At 42.9% G+C, this 26162-nt stretch overlaps 1 protein-coding gene across 1 annotated transcript in view; it reads right to left on the bottom strand.

Annotated features, from left to right (window-relative positions):
- LOC126359502 (ubiquitin-protein ligase E3C) overlaps nucleotides 1-26162 on the bottom strand; it is a 199414-nt gene that overhangs the window by 72614 nt on the left and 100638 nt on the right. Inside the window, exons 8-9 of the mRNA XM_050007636.1 lie at nucleotides 25014-25171; nucleotides 17137-17384 (exon numbers count right to left, since the gene is read on the bottom strand). Coding sequence (XP_049863593.1) covers nucleotides 17137-17384; nucleotides 25014-25171 — 406 coding nt within the window. The remainder of the gene's footprint in view (nucleotides 1-17136; nucleotides 17385-25013; nucleotides 25172-26162) is intronic.

Genomic DNA, 26162 nt, shown 5'->3' with positions numbered 1-26162 from the left:
AAAGAGAGAAAATAGATTACACGAGCCTCCTCCACCTGTTTCAGAGGGAGGAAGGAAGGAAGGAAGGAAGGCAGGAAGGCAGGAAGGCAGGAAGGCAGGAAGGCAGGAAGGCAGGAAGGCAGGAAGGCAGGAAGGCAGGCAGGATGGTAGTGGGTGGAGCTTGAAACCTCCGCAAAGTACTGGCCCAAAGTGTTGGAAACATCCACAGGGTTGACTATGACATTTCCCGCCACAGTCAGACCAGGGATTGGGGAGTGGGTGGTAGACCCAGAAAGCCAGCATAGGCCACCCCAAACGAGAGAGGACAGAGTAAAACTGCTGAACGAACTGGTCAAGGAAACCCAGCATGCTGTCTTGCTTTCCTTAATAGTGTGATGGCACTGCACACATAGTTGCTTGTAAAGATGCAGTTCATTAACACAGGATGACGGTGAAAGATGCGAAGTGCACGTTGCTGGGCACCAATTGTATTTCCGCACTCCACAGTCCACAGAGGGACCAGGACCCGACGGGGAGAAGCAATAGAACGAAGGATAGAGGATTCAGCAGCTGAGAGAATGTCTTCCACGAGGTGCTCGATCTGATCATCACAGCTGGGAAACTGCCATTCGTCAAAGACTACCAAGGAGGAATATAGCCTCCAGTCAGCAAAGTAGAATTTCCAATGAGTGGACTGCTGTGAAAGGGCCATGCAGGGAAAGAGCGACAACGGGGAAAGAGCGACAACGGGGAAAGAGCGACAACGGGGAAAGAGCGACAACGGGGAAAGAGCGACAACGGGGAAAGAGCGACAACGGGGAAAGAGCGACAACGGGGAAAGAGCGACAACGGGGAAAGAGCGACAACGGGGAAAGAGCGACAACGGGGAAAGAGCGACAACGGGGAAAGAGCGACAACGGGGAAAGAGCGACAACGGGGAAAGAGCGACAACGGGGAAAGAGCGACAACGGGGAAAGAGCGACAACGGGGAAAGAGCGACAACGGGGAAAGAGCGACAACGGGGAAAGAGCGACAACGGGGAAAGAGCGACAACGGGGAAAGAGCGACAACGGGGAAAGAGCGACAACGGGGAAAGAGCGACAACGGGGAAAGAGCGACACAGGGAAAGAGCGACACAGGGAAAGAAAAGTATAGAGGAGAGCAGTACAAGAGAGGAGATACCTACAAATAAACCAATGCAAATGAGCTTCAAGAGCCCATGGAGGCATTATACATCTCCCCAAGAGGGGGGAAAAGGACAGAAGAAGAGGAGACAAGCAGCACTGAAAGAGAAGCTGCAAGGGCTGGGGCCCCTTGGTTGCCAAGCATGTTCTCACCAAAGAGTGGTGATCCCTCTGGGGGAGAACAAAGATAAAGAATGGTTCCCTAAGAACAAATGGAAGGAACTAAAAGGTTATGAACCTAAGACTCCCAAGAAAAGAATGGAGTTAAGAGACCTCTCCTATGATTAGTACAGGTAATTAGTGAATGAGGGAAGCACCTGATGCTCCTAGTTCAGAGGAGAAACAAATCCAGAGCAAGCCAAGTCAGGAAACAAGGAATTGGGCCTACAGTAATGCAGTCTTTTATTTTTAGTATGGCAGTAATCCAACAAGACTACCCCCCCCCCCCCCCCCCAAAAAAAAAAGTTGCAAATCCAGATGGCTATCTCTGAAATAAATTGGGGAGAGCTCAAGTCAGGGCCCCAAATTCAGGAAGGTTTATCTGGACAAGGGTGGTCCAATCTTTGTGAGGGGACAGGAACAGGGGATTGGCTGTTCAAGATGTCTCCACAGGATGTGGGAAGCTGTCAGTCAAGACAGCAATGCAACTATTCAAGGCTGCCAAGTTATCAGTCTATGTGCCAAAACTACTTTAGGATGTTCCTGTATAGAGACTGTTAGAGACAGTACGATTTCAGAACCAGACATGCTGCTGAACCGGAAGTCGGTTGGTTGGTTTGTTTGGGGGAGGATTAGAGAAGGATGGGGAAGGAAGGCGGCTGTACCCTATCACAGGAACCATCCTGGTATTTACCTGAAATGATTTTGGGAAATCACGGAAAATCTAAATCAGGGTGGCCGGACGCGGCTTTGAATTGTCGTCCTCCCAAATGCAAGTCCAGTGTGTTAACCATTGTGCCACCTGGCTTGGTCAGAATGTTGGAACTGTTGGCCAAAGCTGCGAGAAGCCACAGAAAAATGCCTGAGGGAAATGCAGAAGCAAGCTCTAAAATATTATTCTGAGTCATCAAGGGCATCAAAGCTGACAGTGGTGGCTGGAAGCAGTGCAGATAAACCTGCAGCACAGTAAGTGGGTAACTGCTGCCTTGATTTGCCTCCTGAGAAGACAGAAGATGGACATGGCCCTGATCCTGTAACCTAAGTTGCATTTAGTGGGCATATAAGGCCTTGGAGGAACTAGAGATAAGTTAGTTTATGACAGGAATCTGACAACATCCAGGACCTGAATTTATGTTTAAAATGGAATTTCAGTCATAATGAAGCATTGTGAGTAAGTGAACACAAAGAACGTGGTACTGGCCTCAGCATACTTTCCTTATGAGGACAGTGTTCCTCCACCCAAGGAAATGAGGAAACTCAGACAGCTGCTTGCAGGTGAACATCAACTACTGGTTGCTTGTGATGCCAATGGCCACAACCTGGTTTGGGGAAGCAGTGATATCAACAGGAGAAGTGAGTTCCTACTTGAATACCTTTTGAAGCGTAACCTAGAAATCTCAAATTATCCTAATCTGACCACATGGACATTGAGTTTAAGATGGAAACAGGTGTTAGACAGACCACTGCCTGTAAGAATCCTAAGAAAGCAGACTTAAACTCAGACCTATATAAAGTTAAAATATGAAGAAATCCAGTTGAGTTAGAGGAAATGACAAATGTGAGGCACTGGTTTACAAGTAACCAGTGGGAGAAATGGGAATCTGACAAGGAATGTATAGATTCCAAGACACTCCAGCAGTTTGTGAGAATGTTTCAAACTTTTAAGTTATTGGTCCCAGTTGTTATCTTTCTAGCTTTGTTGCAACAAACAGGAGATGGAATAATCAGCCCCATATGTGGCCTGTTTTTGGGTCAGCCTAGCTGCAGTAGCCATTCCTGATGCTTGAAAAACAGTGAAGGAGCTTAGGCGCACGAGCCATTCCAAATGCCTGAAGGACAGAGAAGGTTGTTTTCATTCTGAACCCAGGGAGGATTCATCATACCATGGCTCAGGTCATGAAACTGATCAGTCTGTCCTCCTTTCTTCTAAAGACATTAGGAAACTGGTTAATGTGTTTGTTGGGGAAAGGAGGTTAAGTGAGGTTTCTCTACATGAAAACTTGCATACATCAACCAGGCAAATCATGTGAAACAGCACTTCACCAATTTGTTGGGAAGCTAGAAATGGCACTACACTTTCAGGAAGTAACATTCTGCTCTCTTCATGGGTATCGAGGGGGCTTTCAGCAACACAATCTTCGAATCCATGGTTAGAGCCACAGAAGAGTATTTAGTTAGTTACTCACATGTTCCATAGATCATTTGAATGATTCTTTTATTAAAATGATGGGGCAAGTTAATACACTGTTTTTTTTTTTTTTTTTTTTTTTTTTTTTTTTTTTTTTTTTTTCCCCCTCCATATGCAACTACTCTTGAAAACAATTCGGTTACCAGTCTCTAAATATAAATTGGTCCATGGAAACAAGTTGTCCAGGAGAAAAGATTTTCAATTTGATTAAAAATTTACTTGGTACCGATCAGATTTTTATGTAATTGGGCAAATGATCAAAGATTTTTTGATGCAGTGTACTGAACTCCTTTCTGAGACACTGTCAACTTTAATAATGGGTAATAAAGCCCATTTTTTTCCTTCTAGTGTTATAGGTGTGGACATCACCGTTCTTCTCAAATCGTGATGGATTATTTATGATGAATTTCATTGGCAACAGCACAGTTAAAATTTCTAGCTCCTTAAAGAGGAACCTACATGGCATCTGTGAGTGAACATTACATAATATTCCTACTGATCACTATTCTGCTATTAATACTTTCTTTCTCAGCAGTGTGTTATCCCACAAAATTATCCCAAATGACATTACTGAGTGGAAACATGCAAAATATGTCAGGAGGTTAATTCGCTTGTTTCCTAGATTAGCAATTATACGAGGAGGAAAAGTAGCAGAACTTACTGTCTGAGAATCTCGGTAATATGTTACTTCCAGTTTACAAGTTTTCATTAACATGTACACCCAAAAATTTGGAACATTGTAGCCTACTGACAGACTTCTGCTCATGTGCTACATCAATTGTTGGTGTGACTATTTGTTGTACAGAACTAAAAATTGTGGTTTTTTTTTCCTTCCCAAAATTAGGGAGAGTCCGTTTCCTGAGAACCATTTAATAATTCTTTAGAAAACATCATTTACAGTTCATTCTGTTGTTTTCTCTCTAATGAGATTTATTATAACTCTAGTGTCACCTAAAAACAGCTGATTGTTAAGTGGACGATGATTCACATGTACACTGATCAGCCAGAACATTAAGGCATGGAAGCCGTAATAGCTGGTATGCCAACCTTTGGTATGGATGACAGTGGTGACATTATGGAATGGAAGCAATGAGGCTTTAATAGTTTGCTGGAGGGAATTGGCACCACATCTGCACGCGCGCGCACACACACACACACACACACACACACACACACACACACACACACAAAAGACACGTAATTCCCATAAATGCGGGGGAGGAGGCCGAAGAGCTCTGATGCCATGTTCAATCACATCCCAGATGTGTTCAACTGGGTTCAGACATGGTGAACTGGGAGACCAGCACATCAATTGGAACTTGCAACTGTGTTCCTCAGATCACTCCATCACACTCCTGGCCTTGTGACGCCGTGCATTATATTGTTGAAAAATGACACTGCTGTCAAGGAACATGATTGTCATCAAGGAGTGTACATGGCCTGTAACTGGTGTACAATACACCTTGCCATGCTGCCTTGCACAAACTCCACTGGATCCATGGATGCCCACTTGAATGTTCCCCAGGGTGTAATTGACCACTGCCAGCTTGTCTTCATCCCGCATTAAAAGTGTCACGGAGCTGTTCCCCTGTAAGATGATGAATTTGTACCCTCCCACAACATGATGAAGAAGGTATCAGGATTCATTAGACCATGCAATGATCTGCCATGGTGCCAATGTCCCAGTGCCGATGGTCACATGCCCATTTCAGCTGTATTATTAACACTTGCACATGCTTGGTCGTCGGCTGCAAAAACACATCATTAGGAGTATTCAGAGCACTGTGAGTTCAGACACACTTGTGCTCAGCCCAACATGAAAGTCTGATGTTAGTATCGCCATAGTTCACTGCCTGTCCTGTTTTACTAGCCTGCCCATGCTACAACATCTGACATATGTAAGGAAGGGTGGTTGCCCAACCCCACGATGTGAGAATTTGGTCTCACCTTGGTTTCATCATGTGTTGAAGACACTGGACAAGTTAATACACTGAAGGAAATGCACTGGACAAGTCATGCGGTTTCTGAAATGCTGAAGCTGAGTCTCTGGGCCATCACATTCTGCCCTCTGTCAAAATCAGGTAGATTGGGCACATTTCCCATTCTTTACATAGACAGCATGCTCACTGATACTTTTTTTTTATTTTTTTAAAGGGCGCTTAGCTACTGAGGTCATTAGTGTCCAGTCACAATTGTAAGAGCACATAGAATTTAGTAAAACTCAAAAGGGAGGGAGGGGCAAGGGGGGGGGGGGGGGCGGAGAACACCAGAAAGTTCTTACAAAGATGCAGATAAAATAAGTGAAAGAGTTAGATGTCTTTGGACAAGCCAGTTAAAGTAATAAAACGAAGAACACGAGCAGCTGCTCGAGCGTCATCAGCTAAAATATCCTGTGAAGTAGATGGCAGAGACAGGACAACACGAGATTGACTAAAACGGGGACACGACAATAAAACATGGTGTACTGTCAATGCATGACCACAAGGACACTGCGGGGCTGGGTCACCGGAGAGCAGGTAGCGGTGGCTAAACCGGCAATGCCCAATCCTGGTCGGAAGGACCTCTTCTAGACGAGATGGTCGGGAGGAGGTTGTCCAAGCAGTTGGGAACGGTTTTACGGCCTGGAGCTTGTTTCCTTGAAGTGATGACCAAGTATCCGACCACAATGCCACAAGCCTCTTACAAACAACCCCACTAATGTCAGATGACGGGACACAATGGGAGACTGGCCGAGGCAGGAGGACTGCAGCCTTGGCTGCAGCATCAGCAGTCTCATTCCCAGGCACTCCTATATGGCCAGGAACCCACAGAAAGCTGACAGGAGAGCCATCATCAGCAAAAGAATGGAGGGACTGCTGGATCTGTTGAAACAAGAGATGGACCGGATATGGAGCTCCAAGGCTCTGAAGAGCACTGAGTGATTCAGAGCAGAGTACATACGATGAATGGTGGTGGCGGCGGGCATACTGAACGGCCTGATGGAGAACAAAAAGCTCGGCCGTAAAGCTGGAACACTGGTCGAGGAGCTGGTATTTAAAGGTGACGGTCCCGACGACAAAGGCACAGCCGACACCAACATCAGTTTTGGAGCCATCAGTGTAAATAAAGGTGTGACTGGCAAGTCGCGCACGAAGTTCGACAAACCGTGAGCAATACACTGCAGTCGGAAAACCCTCCTTCGGGAGCGAGCTGAGCTCGAGATGAATATGAACCGGAGCCTGGAGCTAAGGTGGTGTCGGGCTCTCACCCTCTCTGAAGGTGGTAGGGAGGGCAAAATCCAATTGTCGAAGCAGGCGACGAAAGCGGACTCCAGGGGGCAGCAGGGCAGACGCGTACAACCCATACTGACAGTCGAGAGAATCAGCGAAGAAGGACTGATAAGAGGGGTGGTCAGGCATTGACAACAGCCGGCAGGCATACCGACAAAGCACTACGCCGCGCCGGTAGGTCAATGGTAATTCGGCAGCTTCAGCATAAGGACTCTCGACGGGACTAGTGTAGAATGCTCCGGTCGCAAGACGTAACCCCCGATGGTGGATGGAGTTGAGACGGCGTAAGAGGGATGGCCAAGCAGATGAGTAGACGAGGCTCCCATAATCCAGCTTTGATCGGACTATGGACTGATACAAGCGAAGCAGGACAGTGCGATCCGCTCCCCAAGTTGAACCACTAAGAACTCCGAGGACATTAAGGGAACGTGTACAACGGGCAGCCAAATAAGAGACGTGCGGAGACCAACAAAGTTTCCTGTCCAGTGTGAGCCCTAGAAATCGAGTTGTTTCCACGAATGGGAGAACAACGGGACCGAGATGTAAGGATGGCGGAAGGAATGCTTTATATCGCCAAAAGTTGATGCAAACCGTCTTCTCTTCAGAGAACCAGAAGCCATTAGCCACACTCCATGAGTATAGGCTGTCAAGACAACGCTGAAGGCAGCGCTCCAGCAGGCATGTTTTCTGGGCACTGCAGTAGATCGCAAAGTCATCGACAAAAAGAGAGCCTGATACATTAGGTGGAATGCAATCCATAATTGAATTGATCGCTATGGCAAAAAGGGCTACGCGCAAGACGGGGAGGAAGACATCGGACAATACGGAACCCACACGTACCCTAAACTTTCGATCTGTTAAAAAGGAGTCAATAAAAAGGGACAGGCGACCAAGTAGGCCCCACCTGTGCATAGTGTGGAGGATACCTCCTCTCCACCAGGTATCATAAGCCTTCTCCAAATCGAAGAACACGGCTACCATTTGGCGCTTTCGCAAAAAGTTGGTCATGATGATTGTCGACAAGGTCACAAGGTGGTCAACAGCGGAGCGGCGGCGAATAAAGCCGCATTGAACATTGGTAAGTAGCCGTCGAGATTCAAGAATCCAAACTAACCGAGCGTTAACCATGCGCTCCATCACCTTCCAGACACAGCTTGTAAGAGAAATGGGGCGGTAACTAGAAGGAAGGTGTCTATCCTTCCCAGGTTTGGATATAGGAACGACGACGACGTCACGCCAATGCATGGGGACTTGACCTTCGGTCCAGACGCAATTGTAGGTACGAAGAAGAAAGCTTTTGCCTGCCGGAGAAAGGTGTGTCAGCATCTGAACGTGAATGGCATCTGGCCCCGGAGCAGAGGACCGGGACAGTGCAGGTGCACGTTCGAGTTCCTGCATAGTAAAGGGAAGGAAGGTCGCCGAGCCTCTTCTGCCTCTTTCCTGGGAAGGAAGGCAAGGTGGTAATGGGCAGAGCTTGAAACCTCCGCGAAAAAGTGGCCGAAGGCGTTGGAGACATCCACAGTATCAACAGGTACCTCATTACCTGAAGTCAGGCCAGGTACCGAGGAGTGGGCCTTAATGCCCGACAGCCGGCGCAGGCCACCCCAGACGACAGAAGCGGGAGTAAAACTCTTAAAGGAGCTGGTGAAAGAGGCCCAGCAAGTTTTTTTTGCTGTCTTTGATGACTCTACGGCATTACGCTCAGAGTCGTTTGTATCCAATACAATTCGCCAACGTAGGATGGCGGCGAAAGGTGCGTAAAGCACGTCGTCGAGCACGGATAGCGTCTCTACAAGCCTCATTCCACCAGGGGATGGAAATGCAATGTGAAGAAGAGGTAGTACGAGGAATGGAACGTTCAGCAACATTGATGATAACAGCCATGAGGTATTCGACCTGACTGTCATAACTGAGAAAATCGTGGTCCGGAAAGGTCGCCAGGGAGGAGTAGAAGTTCCCAGTCAGCTTTCGGTATGTTCCAGCTCGAAGGACGTGGGGATGGGGTGTGGTACAGGAGATGAATGACGCAGGGGAAATGGTCGTTCGAATAGGTGTCAGAAAGGACATACCACTCGAACCGATGGGCAAGAGTGGTAGAACAGATCGAGAGGTCCAAGTGGGAGTAGGTATGAGTAGAGTGCGAGAGGAAAGTCGGGGCGCAGTATTGAGGCAGACAAGATTGAGATGGTTGAAGACATCCGCCAAGAGGGAGCCTCTCTGACAGGATGCAGGAGAGCCCCAAAGGGGATGATGGGCGTTGAAGTCGCCAAACAATAAAAACGGCAGAGGAAGCTGAACAATTAGGTGCATCATGTCAGCCCGACTAACTGCAGATGACGATAGAGTGTAGACAGTACAAACAGAAAAAGTAAAGGCAGAAAGAGTAATACAGACATCAATGGGATGGGATGATAATAGACATCGTCCCGAATGAGCAACATGACCCCACCATGAGCTGGAATACCGTCCACAGGGGTGAGGTCAGACCACTCCGAGGTATAGTGGGTAAAACCAATACGGTCAGTTGGGCGCAACTTGGTTTCCTGGAGACCAAGGACGAGCGGACAGTGCAGGTGAAGGAGCAGTTGTAATTCCTCCCAATTAGATCGAATACCTCTTAAGTTCCAATGTAACAAAGCCATCGCTAGTCAGAAAATAAGGGGGAACGGAACAGGTGAAGAGCTGGTCACCTCGACAGCCGCGGAGGGCCAGGTTTTGAGGGAATAACACTACAACCGGCGGGAAGCGGATCCTGTTCCATCGAGTCGTCGCCAGCTGCAGCCGCATTCCTGGGTTGCGTAGGAGGGGCAGCATCATTCGCCGACGACAGGCCAGCTGAGCACCTGGCAGCAGAGCGTCCCGGCGAAACTGAGGACAGCCGGGAGCAGCGACTCGCAGATGGAGCGTCAGACGAAACGTGCCAGGGTGGAGAGGGGGATAAAGACTTCTTCTTGGAGGCCTTCTTGGAAGCCCGATGAGGCACGGGGATGGTGGGCTGGACTCGAAGAAGGTCCTCACGCGCAGGGTCCGTTTTGGAACACCGGACCTCTGAAGCCGGGGTCCGGAATGTTTCCCCGACAGGCGCCTCAGAAGAAGATCGCTTCTCAGGCGGCGGAGGGGAGGAGGAGGAAGGATGGCCCCTGGGGCTGATGGGGAAGGGGCCGCAAGGGAGGAGGATTTGGAAGGGAGGGATCCCGGACCCGCAGGGGGATCACTGATACTGCATGCACCATACATGTGCCTGACTAGCAGTCATTCCTCACCAGGTGACACTGCTATTACAGTGGCTTTATACCAATATTAGGTCAGTGGTCATATTGTTCTGCCTGGTCAGTGTAGTATAATGAATAGGAATGGACCCCAAACTGAACCCTGTGGGGACTCCCTTTGTGATTACTCTATAGCCACTAAAATATTCTACCCTTCCAACATTGTTTGAATTATTCAGCACAACTTCTTGCAGTCTGTTTGCTACGTATGATTCATACCCGCTGTGTGTAAAGCCATCAGTTCCACAAAACATGAGGTTTTTCTGCAAGAGTAATATGATCTACACAATCAAATGCCTTCAAAAGATAAAAATGCCAAATAGAAACATTTTATTATTTAAAGCTTTTGCTATTTGATGAGTGAATATATAAGCAGCATTCCCAGATAAGAAACTCCCCTGGAATCCAAACTGTGATATGCAAACTAAATTGTTTCTACTGAAGTGTGAGGTTACTCTTGAGTACATTCCTTTTTCTAATATTTTGGAAAAAGATATCAGTAAGGAAATGGGACATTAATTGTTTAACTCTTTCTTGTCACCTTTATAATGAAGAGGTTTAAAATTGCACATTTTAATCCACCTGAAAAAAAATTCTCTCTGCTAGTGGTGCATTACATGTATCACCAAGGACGTTACTTATTAATTTGGAAGAATTTTTCAGAATTGTGTTTGAAATTCCATCAACCCTACATACGTCTCTCTCTCTCTCTCTCTCTCTCTCTCTCTCTCTCTCTCTCTCTCTCTCAGGATTCTGCTATTGGAGTGAAGAAGGTTTGTGCTACTTCTAGTTGCTTAAAGTTGCATGTGATGACATTTTCAATATAGTCTCTTACTTCTTCAACTGAACAATTTACTCTATTTTTGCTACTTCATTTAGAAAGTGACTGTCAAAAGTACTCTCAACTTGTGAATTATTAGTCACAACAACATTTGTCTTTTAGTTTAATTGTTATGGTGTCTTGTATACTGACTGACTGTCCTGTCCTCTGATAATATCCCTTATAGTTCTAGGTTACTATTCACATTATTAATTTCTATCAGTACATAAATACTTCTTGACATTTTAATGACTTTCCTTAAAACATTACAGTATTTTTTGTGCTGTGCACATAATTGACTTCTTCTAGCCTTTATATAAATTTTCCTCTTCCTCTTACACGAGATTTTGATCACCTTAGTTACCCATGCCTTATCTTTCTAAATGAATATTCTTGATACCTTTTTACGAAAGCAACTTTAAAATATTGACACAAATTTATTATGGAATAAATTGAATATGAAATTAGCATCTCTTCCTATCGTCCCATACCACCTCTTTTACTTACTCTTAAAATACTGTACTCTGTTCTCATCAATAGGCCTCACTGCTTTGTATGAACCTGCCTCAGGGAACTAAGGTGCTATGTTGACATTTTGGATATTCGGGAATCCAGCCAGATATTCGCATCATTCTCGCACGATATTTCAACAGCGTGCCTCAGTGTCTTCTTCAGGTGCTACCTGAGACTGGTCCTTGGGTTGATCGAGTCCAGTATTTATGCCTGCAAGGAGCTGGGCATTCCCTAATCGGTCCACGCCGAGTTGAGTGTTCTGTCTTTGGTCCACGCCTGCCAGACTCTACTTCAATGACCGTTCCAGTCACGGATGTTCCGACTGCCGTCCACGTACGTTTTGGCCATCCTCAACGTTTGTGGTCGTCATCTCAGGTGTGTCAGACCCGATTTGAGATGTTGAGTACTCTGTCTCATAACTTTTACTATGATTTCCACTTCTGTTTCATGCTGGGCGCTCCATAATTGGTCCACGCCACGTCGTGTGTTCCGTCTGCAGTCCGTGCCCGCCAGATGCAGCTACATTCGCCCTCTCTGGTCGCCGGTCAACTTCTGAAGTCGAGTTCATGATATGGGGTGTGTCAAATCTGGTCTCTAATGTCCAACACCTTGTTTCACGGCTGTTCTCTTTGTCTCCACTTCAATTTCTTGTAGAATTCCGGAGTGTCCTGCATTGAGTTTTCACAAGCTCAAGTGCTAGATTCCAGGCAGTGCTGATTGGGCGACTCCGGGAGGATGACAGCATTGTGATGATGCCCGCAGCCATCCTAAAGAAAATAGAATATGACAGAAAGGGGCAACAACTTCTGGAGGATCCTGCATACAGGTCAATACGAAGCGATCCTACGGAGAAAGTGGAAAAAAAGACCAGGACTCTGTTGAAGGAGACGAGCCTACCTGAACAAATTGTCAAGAAGCTGCGTCTCAAAGCGCCAGCACCTCCGAGACTGCATGGACCCCCCCAAGGTTCACAGGGATGGGGTTCCTCTGCGATCTATTACATTGGTGCAGTAACTTGCCCTATTGCGAAATACCTGAAGAAGATGTTGACACCACATGTGGGTAAATGTGCACATCACATCCGGAACTCAGAGGATTTCCTGCAACGGCTGAGCCAAAAATGGTTCAAATGGCTCTGATCACTATGGGACATAACACCTGAGGTCATCAGTCCCCTAGAATTTAGAACTACTTAAACCTAACTAACCTAAGGACATCACACGTATCCATGCCAGAGGCAGGATTCGAACCTGCAACCGTAGCGGTTGCGTGGTTCCAGGCTGAAGCGCCTAGCACCACTCGGCCACACCGACCAGCCGGCTGAACCAGCAACACATCACAGACATAAACATTATGGTTAGTTTCAATGTGGTCTCTCTCTTCACACAGGTACCACAGAAGGAGTCACTTGAGCTTATTGGAGAGAAGCTCGTTGGGGTTCTTCTTGACCTATTCAGGCGTGTACTGACCTCGACATACTTCCTATATGGGGGTCAAATCTACGAACAAACAGAAGGGGTGGGGATGGGCAGCTCTCTATCACCAGTGGTGGCCAACACATTTATGGAAAGTTTTGAAGAGGAGGCACTCTCTTCAGCCACATATCAACCCAAGTGCTTTTTTAGGTATGCAGATGATACCTTTGTCATTTGTCCCCATGGTAGTGAGAAGTTAGATGAATTCCTGCTAGATTTGAACTCTTGCCATCTGAACATTCAGTTCAAAATGGAAATGAAAAAGGATGGACTACTTCCATTCTTGGACGTTCTAGTGAAGAGAAAGGTAGATGGCACACTTGGACACAGTGTGTACCGCAAACCTACGCACACTGACTTATACCTACAAGCCAAGCAGTTGCCACCATCTGGCACAGAAGAATGGAGTGCTCGAAACACTGGTCCACAGAACACAAACTCTGTCAGATCCTGATAGTTTGGCCACAGAAACTGAACACTTACGATCAGTGTTCAGCAGGAATGGGTACTCCTCTAGAGAGATCCAGAAGGCACTTTAACCTGCCAATCAGCCAAAGGATCCAGAAGAAGAACCGGAAGAGGAAAGAAGATGGCATACCTGCCATACGCCAGACCTATCTCTGCCAAAATCAGCAGGATTCTCCAGAAATATGACATCAAGAGCAGATTTTGCCCACCCACCAAAATTGGGGCTATGCTGGCGAATGTAAAATATGACCTGGGGTTAGGCAAGTCAGGTATTTACAACATACCATGCCTGTGTGGGACGTCACACATTGGCCAGACCACCAGAACTGTGGACATCAGGTGTAAAGAACACCAACGACATACCAGACTCAAGACAGGCAACTAAATCAGCCATAGCAGAGCACTGTCTGGAACATGGTCATTCAATGAATTACAATAATAACACCAAGATTGTGACACAGACCTCAAGATTTTGGGACAGTATCATTAAAGAAGCCATTGAGATTGGGGTCATAAACAATCTAATCAAGTGTGACTCAGGATACCAAATCAGCACTGCCTGGAATCCAGCACTTGAAGCTTGTGGAAACTCAACACAGGACTCTCCAGGATTCTACAAGAAATAGAAGTGGAGACCGAGAGAACAGCCGTGAGACAAGGTATCGGACATTAAGAGACCAGATTTGACACACCCCAGATTATGAACTCAACTTCAGAAGATGGCCGGATAGAACACCAGCGACCAGAGAGGGCCAATGTAGCCATGTCTGGCAGGTGCAGACCGCAGACGGAACACATGACATGGCAAGGACCGATTATGGAGCACCCAGCACGAAACAGAAGTGGAAATCATAGTAACAGTCATGAGACAGAGTAATCAACATCTCAGATCAGGCCTAACACACCTCAGATGACGACCACAGCCGCTGAGGACAACCAAAATGGACGCGAACAGCAGTCTGAACATCCGCGATTGGAGGGGTCCATTGAAGCCGTATCTGGTAGACACAGACCACAGATGGAACACTCGACTCGGTGCGGATCAATTAGGGAACGCCCAGCTCCTTGCAGGCATAAATACTGGACTCTATCAACCCAAGGACCAGTCTCAGATAGCACCTGAAGTAGACACCGAAGCACGCTGTTGAAGTATCGTGCGAGAATGACACGAACATCCAGCTGGATTCCCGAATATCCAAGATGTCAACAGATCGCCGGGAAAGCTTGAAGAATTACAAGGTGCTATGTTGTTTATTTCCATTAACTGTGCTTCATTATCATGTAGTCCATTAACAAGTTGGTACACATTAATTGCTATAGACCGATCATCACATCATTATGAAAATGTCGAATTGATGATCTATGGAGCAAGTATTAATGTAATGTAAATACATTACCAATCAGTGTTCTACTATCTTACAGTGTATGTATTGGAAATTTGACTACTGAAATTAGACTGACACACCTAAATAATTCTTCTAGTTCATTTTTCTTGTCCCTATAATTTAAGAAATCTACATTCAAAATTCCACAGACTGTTTCTTATTGTCTGGCACATAGCTCAATAATATATTTAGATTCTCATAAATAGCTGACAGTTTCCCAGAGTAGATCTATAGCCTATTACTATTATCAGAGAAGTATTCTGCAGTAACAACTCACAAGTGCTCACTTCTAGGTTATGATCAACACAGAAACTATGATTTCTTAGACTTTAGCAATTTGTTGTCATCTCATAGAATCGGCTATACTGTCAGCAGTCTGCATCTTCTCCAGGCAATATTTCGGTGTTGTAACTTGGTGTCTTCATCAGGCAGTACAACCAATTCTACAAGATGAACATAAAAACTACTTGATTCAATATTTTTGACTTTGTGTCCAACTTTTACGTATGTTGCAACTGCTCACTTTTTCCATGTTAACTCCATGTGAAAATGATGTTACTCTACCCTTAATGTTTAACTTCTCCATTCCCATAGTTACTTGATGCTCAGAGAGGCACAGAACATCTATTTCTTCAGAATTTTCCACATTTTCCAGGCATGCATGTGGATTGAGACCATGCTGAGCAGAGAGGAGTTAGAAGCCACCATGATGGATTATTAACACCACTAGAGGGTGTCCAAAGGATGGGTTCTTGTCCCAGCTACTGTGGAACCTAGTCATAAGTGAGCTCATTAAGGAGCTAAATGCCAAAGATTAATTTTACTAAGGATACACAGAAGATTTAGTAATAATAATATCTGGTAATTTTGACAATACTGTTAGAACAATAGCACAACTGGCGTAAGAAATACGATCTAAGGTTTATTCCAAGAGGTGGATAACCTCTGTCATAGTACCTTTTATGGGAGTACAGTATGATGGAACAAAGTAGAACAGAAGTCACTGCTAAGGAGCTTGGTAAGGTGCAGAGATCAGCCTGCTTAACCATAATGGCTGGAATTAGCAACAATCCACTGCTGGGTTGCAAACCACACTCGATTGGCCCCATTACATATTTGTTTTACAACAGCTGTAGGGGCATTAAAAATGGTAATCTTCAGGATATCCAGAATCCACACTAATACAATGAATGTTGTAAATGTAGGAATAGTCAGGAATGTGCTGGCTTTTTATAAGACAACTTCCAGTTGCTTCAACAAATCGGAAGATGGCATAGTTTGGTACACTAATGGGACAAGAACAGGTGGAGATGCTGAGACAGCGGTACACAGAACACCGTCTATACTGGAGATGCAATCTCTCTAAGCAAGCTAGCCATGGTGTTTCAGGCAGAGATATTTGCTATAAAAGTAGGTGTGGAGGAGACTCTATATAGGGTTTACAAGGATTGTAGCACCTAAATTCACTCAGCCAGCTAGGCAGCTCTGAAAGGTCAACTGTCCTGGAAATGAGATCAATGCAAAATACTACGAAATCCTTGTGAGGCTTGAGACGAACAACAAAGTAAACCTGCTGTGGGTCCGTGGTCACTCATGAATTAGTGGCAATGAACACGCAGCCAGTAACTCAATTTGTTGGACCAGAATCTGTACATTCCATTATTATGGAAATACTAAAATCTGAACTACATAGCTGGATCAAGAGGTAGCACGTAAAACATTGGACTAAAACCCACGTGACAAGGTGTGTGACACTGCATCACATGTAAACTTCAAATGTAATGCATTCAAGGCCAAAAGACACAAATGTTTCAGTCATTAATTCCTGAAGAAATTTTAGCTAATGGAGACCTGGTAAAGGGACTACTACTACTACTATTTCTAGGTACAGGATGGTATTTCTAGAACAATGGGAAGAGATAATGCACAATAAACTTAGTTTCAGTGAGAACAACAGGGAGCTAGGACCATTGTTTTTTGGTCACTCTGATTTAATCAAATCAAATGAGTTACACCTAGAATTAAACTAACCTATTTTCCAGTTCTCATTCTAAATATGCCCCTCAAAGTTACCAAGTTTTACCACTGCTTTAATGATATTGAGCAGGAAAAAAAAGCAATTTTCACATGCAGACATAAACAGCATAGAGTGAACACCTTGTCCTCTAAAAGACAGTAAGACAAAGTAAGAGTCATTACACAGCTGATTTAAGCTAACTAACATTTTATGAGATAAATTACGTTTATAACTTTCATTCATATGACAATATTATTTTTTCAAATAGCAACAAATGAAAGAAATCAGAACAGAATAAGCAAAAGCAAAAGATACAGGGCACAGAGGGTGAACAGAGATAACAGTATGCGAAATGTTTTGTTTACCAATCAGTGACATATTTTAATTTGATCTCTCTCTCCAATACATACCTATCACGGTATCATCACCATAGAATTCTCCATCATGCAGTGTTATGAGAAGCAAACTGAATAAAGAGCAGAACACTGCTAGCAGTGGCACTATGCGTGCAGAATCATCACTCGACAGCGGCAGTCCCCTTGATACAATATGCAATAGTGGTGTGGCACTGCCAAAGAGCGATGTCTGCCTTACAGCCAGAATAGCACTCCACAAGTGCCGCAGGAAAGTTGGTCGAAATGCTAGCATGTGAATTAGTCTGAAATAGTTAAACAAAATTACAAAAGTTTATTTTTGTGGTCAGGAATCCATTAATGTTTGTGCTCTATAAAACATGAATTAAAATACACTGTAAAGCCATAGCATTTTAAAATGTTTCTAACAATATTTCACTTTCTTTCTGTGAAGTTCTGCAAACAGTTTTTAAACTTTCTGCTTATATCCGCTCACTTATTGAACACAGTTTCAAAGTTTTAAAGAAATAATGTAAAATGAATGAAAAGGGGCGACAGGTTTGATTTACAGGCAGCAAACAGAATTCAAAAATAGTGTACCTTGGCAACCATCCACAGTAAGTATGGAAGGATGTAAACTTGTGACTTAATATAACATTAAAAAGCCTATGGAATATGATGACAGCCTTCAAATGAAATTTTGTGTTTTTTCAACATTGTGATCTTTAAAAGTTTAATCACTTCAAAACACGAGAAAAGGCTAAAGGGGAGGGTACTTTGGTAGGAGATTGGAAGGGCAACTGTCATGTTTTCTAAATTTCATGTCATCCACATTTCTTCTATGTATGTATTGTAACATTTGCTGCACTGGTAATGGGTAGTAATAAGTACATATGGCTGAGACAGATTTTGGTTTCAAAGTCAGCTGTAAATGAAAACTGGAATTAAACGAAGTAGAAGAAGAGAGAAAATGAATTTCATGGCCCTTATTATTTATGAACTTCATTATGAATGAAGTGTACACAAGCCTTTTTTGTTCTTGGTGTTTTATTTTACTGACACAAATGTATAAAAGTATTTTAGACCTAAGCAAGTCACTGCATTCTCTTCCTAATCCTGACTTCATATTCACAGCATCTGGCCCCCTCTCGATAAATGCATATGTGGCACTGAGAAAAAAACCAATGTGATTTGAAAATGCTCCCAGTACACATGGCAGAACTAGTGCACTGAAGGAATACATACACTGTCCACCACAATTCAACTGCAATGTAAACACTTACTATTCTAATTAAGTTCCAAAATAATACGGTCTGCTAAAACCTGATACTGACACCAGTGCACTTTTATAAAGAATGAAAGTAGTTTAGCATTTTACATCTCATTACAGATGAAGCCCTTACAGAGAGAGCACACTAGGATTAAGGAAGGGCTGGGGAAGCAAATCAGCCATGTCCTTTTCTCAGACAACTGTCCCATAACTTACCATAAATTTGAAAGGAAACTCCAGGGCATTATAAATCTGGATGAGTAGATGGGGATTTGAAACCCGGTCTTTCTAAATGCTAGTCTATCATCTTAACTGCTGCACAACTTGAGAAAACTGTCATAGTTCAGTAGGGAATCACAATTTGTGAAAAGGTTTTGTTGCAACAGTGGATGTTGCAATGAGCTGTATTAACTGTGATGCCCTTTGAAACAGTTGATAAATGTGATCCTGAAAACTTACTCATGAAATTGATGGTTCAGAAGTTTTGCGTTTAGTGCTGAATCATCAAAAGTTGTGAAAACAACTAGGCAGAAAACTCAAAAACTAGTAAATCAGCTCATAAATAAAATTGTCGTGAGTGAAAATTCTGAACGAAGTTAGACGAGAGTGTTGTGATCAGTCTCCCTACTCCTGAAACATGTTCAGGAAATTAAAGCCTCTACACAATATTTCATTATGTGTAATTGGGGAAACTACTACTTTATTTTGAGTTATGCAAATATGGCAAATGACAAAGCAATATAAACCTGTGTGTTGTGTACATGTAATTAAATGAGAGAGAGGAGAATATATGCTTTCGTTAACAACATGGGATGTCTTTCCACAGAGTCTTAGTTAAGAGGCACTAGAAGGTATTCAAACTGTAACTCCACAACTTCACTCGAAAATTTGCACTTTAGAATGATACTGGCATTATGCTAACACCAATCGATACTTACAAAGAAACTTTTAATGAAACACATCAAAATTATCTCCCTTTTTCTATACACATTTCAAAAGGAAAAACACTATTTCAAGAGCACAAGATCAACATTTTATTACTTTATTTATGCTGCTTCCCCCTCACCCCAATTTAATGTTCAGTATTGCCAAGTATATGCCACAGTTCTGATTTTGCTTGTTCAATTTTATTCATCCCCAACACAAATTCCTAAATCACAATAAAAATGTGAATGCTAGGAGACTAATGAAAGCCGTACATTTACCATTGTCATTATGAATGGCTGAGTGTATGACGAAAGGACCAACAGAAAAAAGACATTTTCAATAAGGCATGCTACAATTTGTTAAAATGAAAACACACTCAAGACAGATATGACATTTGTCCTAGGATTTACAACCAAACAAAATGTTTTAAGTAGGATTTCTCCAGTTGTCATAGTCATCTATATTTTTACACATATTCTCATTGCTAAAATGGTTTCAATATGTAATTATTTTTTATGTAATTGACATGATGCAACATTTTATGCAATCATTAAAACTTGCAAACACCTCTGCATCAAAGGATTTGATTTGACAGATATGACTCTATACAAGATTCTGCTCCATCCAAAAGGGATCCACAAACTTGAATAATATGGATTGATATTCATTAGAGATGAATGCAGCATATTACACACACATTACGAATAAGACAAATTTTGGATATGCTACATACCTGTGGCAACACACACGCTCACAATGCAACCTTTTTGGAAGCAACAACACCTGCACCAGAATCTCTTTCTATTTAAATTGTCTGACAAAAGCAGTGAAGCACCCAGAAGGCATAGTCGGCCGACAGTGTACTTGTATACACCACCGGCAGGTATATCACTGATTACAGCTGTGATTCTCAACAGCAGGTAGAACGACCCCCTGAGTTGTTATCAGGTCTGGTAGAGTATATAAGGGGAGTCAACGTCATCAGATGTTGAATGATCACTGTGAAGGACAAAAATACAACGCTGACCTACACTAGTACGTGGTATCACCATCTGACAGTTTGAAACTGACCTCACTGTGTGCCTTTACTTGACTGACTGGTCAAATTGTGCAATATAAAGAATTATGGGTCATACGGATATCACAGAGCCTAATTAATGTTGAACTGCATGAGAACATAAGTGGAGGCATACTTGTCACAGAGGTTCTAGTCAGCCTTGTCTGACCACCACAAAGAAGGATATGAAGATAGTAATTGTTCCGAAAGAACAGATAATTAATCAAAACCCTCAGCTGCCAACAGGTGTTGTTGATATACCTCAATGGGGACAGACGAAAATGTGTGCCCTGACCAGGACTCGAACCCTGGATCTCCTGCTTACATGGCAGATGCTCTATCCATCTGAGCCACCTAGGGCACAGAAGATAAGAGTGACTGCATGGACTTACCCCTTGCACATCTCCCGTGAGACCCACATTCCCAACTATCCACAACCTACATTCGTAACGTTCCTAAAGGATATTTGCCCACTCACTTATTACTTGCGCAAACTAAGGTGATGATTTCCGTAAGAGTTCGGGCAAAGTGTATGCATTCACACAGAATAAAGTCAATGGCCGGGTAGCCTTAACTATATGAAGATAGTAACTGTTCTGAAAGAACACACACATTTTCAGCTGTCCCCATTGAGGTATATAAACAACACCTGTTGGCAGCTGAGGGTTTCGATTAATTATCATTTTTTTTTTCTACTGAAGCTGCATGGTCATCATTGGAATCTTCTTTCAGAACAGTTACTATCTTCATACAGTTAAAGGCTACCCAGCCACTGACCTCCTCCTGTACGAATGCACACACTTTGCCTGAACTCTTACAGGAATCGTCAACTTAGTTGGCGCGAGGAATTAGTGAATGGGCAAATATCCTTTAGGAACATTACGAATGTAGGTTGTGGACAGTTGGGAAAGTGGGTCTCACGGAAGGCGTGCAAGGGATAAGTCCCCGCAGTCAAGCTATCCTATGTGCCCTCGGTGGCTCAGATGGATAGAGTGTCTGCCATGTAAGCAGGGGATCCCAGGTTCGAGTCCCGGTTGGGGGCACACATTTTCAGCTGTCCCCATTGGGGTTAACAACAACACCTGGTGGCAGCTGAGGGTTTTGATTAATTAACACCACAAAGAAGGATCACCATATTGTGCACCAAACATATAATACTCCCTTAATTTCTTTGCCCACCATCCAAAAGCAAGTAATGGACACCCTGCAACATTCAGCATCATCTTGCTCCACTGGTGGGAGACAAGCAGCAGCTGGTCTAAGATATCACTGTCCCATGCAACGCAACACAGATGGCTGTGTTTGGAGTGGTGGCATGACCAGAAAGCACGAACAGCTGATGAATGGCATCACATTGTCTTCAGCAATGAATCGTGGTTCAGCAATGGGTGACCACTGTCAGAAAGAACGGCATGACATGGGGGAGGTACTGTTCTTCCAATGTTTTGGAGACGCATGATGATGTGGGAAGCCATCAGGTACAACTTCAGGTCACAGCAGAGTGAGTGTGTGAGTGTGTGTGTGTGTGTGTGTGTGTGTGTGTGTGTGTGTGTGTGAGAGAGAGAGAGAGAGAGAGAGAGAGAGAGAGAGAGAGAGAGAGAGAGAGCTGCCCATGTGATGATGAGGACTCCTGTGGTCAGCAAGATAATATTCCCAGTGCAGGTATCTAGGATATCAAGGACCAGTTTCACTCAGTAATTTGAAGTTGCAATGGTATGCCTTGCCAAAACATTGTAGTTTAAAGTCCCCCACTTCTGTGATTCCCAGTACAGGTGCAGACCACCTGTTATTTGCTTCTCCGATCTATATCTTACTCAGTCTACAGTCTGCTTTCATATTGTGTTGCAGTCGGTCTGTGTTTCTTGACACTGTGGAACACCACAAGCGTTAACAGGTGCAAGTGTCTTTAAATTAATGAGTAAAGCTTGTTACTGAAACTTTTAACAGTGGAATTTTGAAAAAAAATGTTCCAAAACAGTTCACTATTTTACCCTCTACATTGTCGCTGGTTTTAAAAAATGAAGATCGTGTCAATGGAAGTGTCTCAGCCACTGGAAAAAAATATCACATTAGGGTAAATTGCCCTGCTTTGAAGAGTGCTTGCTCAAGTTAATAAGTCAGTTTAGAGGACAAAACATTCCCTTAAGTGGTTTCATGTTGAAGGAAAAACAAAGTCCTTTGCTGAGTCCCTCGGGATTGAAGGATTTGTGGCAACTGAGGGGTGACTCCCATTTGAAGTCATTCCATCATGTGAACAAAAATTCTTTGGAGAGAGAGCCAGCATGGAAAATTCTCTCTGTATTGAACAGTTTGATGAACTAAAACAACTTTTGAATGGCTAAGACTTACGCAACATATTCAACATAGGCAAAACTGCCCTTTTTTAAGTATACAAATGTCTTCCCTATTGCACCCAATATTCATCAAAGATGAAAAGTGTCATAGAAGGAATCTGCACAAGGGCAGAATAACTGTCCTTCTGGCCTGTAACATACATGGATCTCAAAAGTTGAAACCACTCACAATAAGGAAACCTGTGAAACCACGCCATTTCAAGGGAATAAAATCATTTCCCACAACTTAGCGCTAAAAAAAGTCGTGGATGATGACAGAATTGTTTAGTGAATGGCTGATGTAAGTTGTCATATGAAACAACAGAAACACAAAATTTTACTATTTTTGGACAACTGCACTGAACATAATGACCCACCACCATTAGATCATGTAAAACTGATTTCTCCCCCCTCCAGCCAACCAACATCAAGATTTCAACCACTGGACCAAGGTAGACTACACAATTTTAAAAATTCTCTGTCCGAGAAAAATTGTTTTACTTGTGCTGGATAGTACTGAAAAAGGTGAGAAGGCAAACATAATAGTTTTGACTATGATACGGCCTGGAAAAAATGATGATCCTAACACACTTTATAACTGCTTCAGAAAGTGCAGGTTCCAAATGTAAAATAGTCATCAGACTCACAAGAATTAACAAATCCAGAGAGGGAACTTCTATCCAGCTGTGGTGAATTAACCTTTGATGATTTCATTCATGTGGACAATGACACTGGTGTCCATGGTGTTCTAACTGATGCTGAACTGTTGGCCTGTCAGGATGAGGAAGTGGAAGATAACAAAGAATAACTGCCAACTCCAGTCACACTTAATGAGGCAGTCATCTGACCATACTCAATGCTGCTATGCCCTCAGATGGAAGCTAGTGATGATTTCTCCTTCGCTCTCACCACCCCTGAAAATTCACTGGACAGTGCTATATGGAAGCCACTCTCTCAAAATAAAATCAATGACTATTTTTTTTAAATGATGTGTAACATTTTCATTGATATGCTTTTCATATTGTACCATATGTCTATATGTATGTATTATTTTGGTCATTATTAAAATAAATATGAATGTACAATGTGGGTAACAGGTATATCATTTACTTGACTCTTTTCCCATCAATTCCTCTAAATTATTTGAATAATTCATATTATTTTGAACACTTGTTAATGTGAGCTTTTTCTGATCCCTTGAATTTCAAATTATTGAGAGTTCACTGTAGTATCCATGTGAGGTCATCAATATGCTGTGCCCAGATATACCGATGAAGCAAAAATAGACATTCTTCATACAAAGTAAAAACTGATTATCTTCTCAAACTTATTATGGCACCCTTTGGGGCAAAATGAACTCATTCAAATTAGGATTAACACAGTTTTCACATTTTCTGCCCCTGAAACAATTAGATTTAGAAATAAAACATTTTCATAATACAACTACTTTATATATTCTGAAGCTCTGATGTCAAAAACACACCTTTCGTAGTGATATTGAGCACTGTTTTTCCTCTTCACTAGTTCACTCTTCGTAAATGTATTGGATCTCTGAGCTGAAAAGTACCAATTTCTTTTGTACTTATTACTCTCTAGGGAGTACGCTTTATATTTTGTACACGATTCACCTTTTGATGCAGTTAGATACTGTAACAATGAATGTTTACCACTTTAAAGCTCCTTGAAGGTCATTTTTACAACCTGCATATGATGTGGACTTCTGTACTACACTTTATGTATGATTTATAACAAGTGCACCATGGGCAAACACTATCAATGTTTTCATAGTTCTCAAAATCATGTGAATGTTCATAAAATTACAGTAACACTCACAATAATAAAAAACCCTGACTTTTTCAAACATCTGACATCCTGACTTTAAACAGTATTCAGAGTATCTTGTTAATCCTATAATCCTATTTCATAAAATTCATGAAAAGCTTGTGGACCATTAAAAGTGGCAGAGGTGTGGGAATAAAGCTTAATCATAAATTACAGGAAATTATGAAAGGGAGATTTATAGTTAAATTTATGAAATCACAGAGAATATGTTGGTTAGGGCATCTGTAGGTAGATGGCAGATGAGAGGCTGCCTAAGAGAAAAATCCAATGGAAACTGTATTCCATAAGAAACAAGGTGCAACAAAGAGCAAGAGCCAGAGGCAACATTTTGGCTAACCTTACTGAAATAGAGATCTGAAGATGTAAGAGGGAGGGAAAAGAAAGGGGGGGGGGGGATGGAAGCATCCAGAGACAAATTTCTACTTGTTCTTTATAACTAAACCTAGTTTGTTGTGCATAAATATTCAACATATATAATAAGAAAGAAAGAAAAAGCTCTACTTACTTATACTTATGAATAGCAAATTTGTTTGATATCAGCAGGTTGTGGCACACTTGACAAAGAGCTTGTAGCACCTGAGGATCTTCAGACTGATCTATTGCAGACAGTAAGTACTGCACTCTTGCTGTATCATTCAACATCTCGACACAGTATTCCAGTATCTAAAAGAGAAATTAGAAAATGGAAGCCTATGTTTAAACTGATTTACTTGACAAAAGATTTCAGTAAGAATTAATAACCATGTTTTGATAATGTCACTGATTTCCAGCAACACTTGGTAAACAACAGAATAATGCTCATCACTAGGAGTTCTTTCTAAGGTTTTAAAGCACCTATTTATTTATATGCATGTCCAAAGAGAATATGTTTTCTAACACAACTGCTCACTGTACTTTTAGAAAATAAATACATACAGGGTGTTTCAAAATTAATATACAGGTTTTAAGACTTTGTAGCATTTATTACGAGGGTCACTCAAAAAGAAATGCACACAACTATTTTTTTTTTAAATCCATCTTTTATTCTATATGTTTAGAAGTTTTCCAGTGTGTAAATACATCCTTTAGGAACAATATTTTCATTTCTCCACATAATTTCCATCCCTCTCAACTGCCTTACGACATCTTGGAACCAGCGCCTGTATACCCGCACGGTAAAATTCTGGACCAACCTGTTGGAGCCACTGTTTGGCAGCGTCCACAAGTGAGTCATCATCTTCAAACCTTGTTCCATGTAAAGTGACAATTTGTTCACTGTGATGCGTCTGTCAGCAGTCACCAATTCGTTAATTCTCTGCACATTGTCTGGAGTGTGTGAAGTACGAGGCCTGCGACGACAATCCTCAATATTGCCGTGCCCGCTTTCATCACGTAACCTGCTTGCTCATCAACTAACTGTACTGCGATCGACAGCGGCATCTCCGTACACCTTTTTCAACCTCTTGTGGATGTTTCCCACTGTCGTTTTCACAGCACAGGAATTATATGACAGCACATTGCTTCTGATGAACGTGAAGTGTAGCAGCCATCTTGAAGACATGCCACGGCAGCACCACTCACAGGAACAGGTTGAACTAAGTTTGAAAACAAGCAGGAAGGATGTATCTACACACTGTAAAACTTTCACACATACAGAATGAAAACAGTATTTTTA

This window comes from Schistocerca gregaria, chromosome 1 (assembly GCF_023897955.1).
Source record: "Schistocerca gregaria isolate iqSchGreg1 chromosome 1, iqSchGreg1.2, whole genome shotgun sequence".
NCBI classification, from domain to species: domain Eukaryota; kingdom Metazoa; phylum Arthropoda; class Insecta; order Orthoptera; family Acrididae; genus Schistocerca; species Schistocerca gregaria.
The sequence above is the reverse complement of the archived record's forward strand: the minus strand, read 5'-3'. Positions and strand labels throughout refer to the sequence as shown.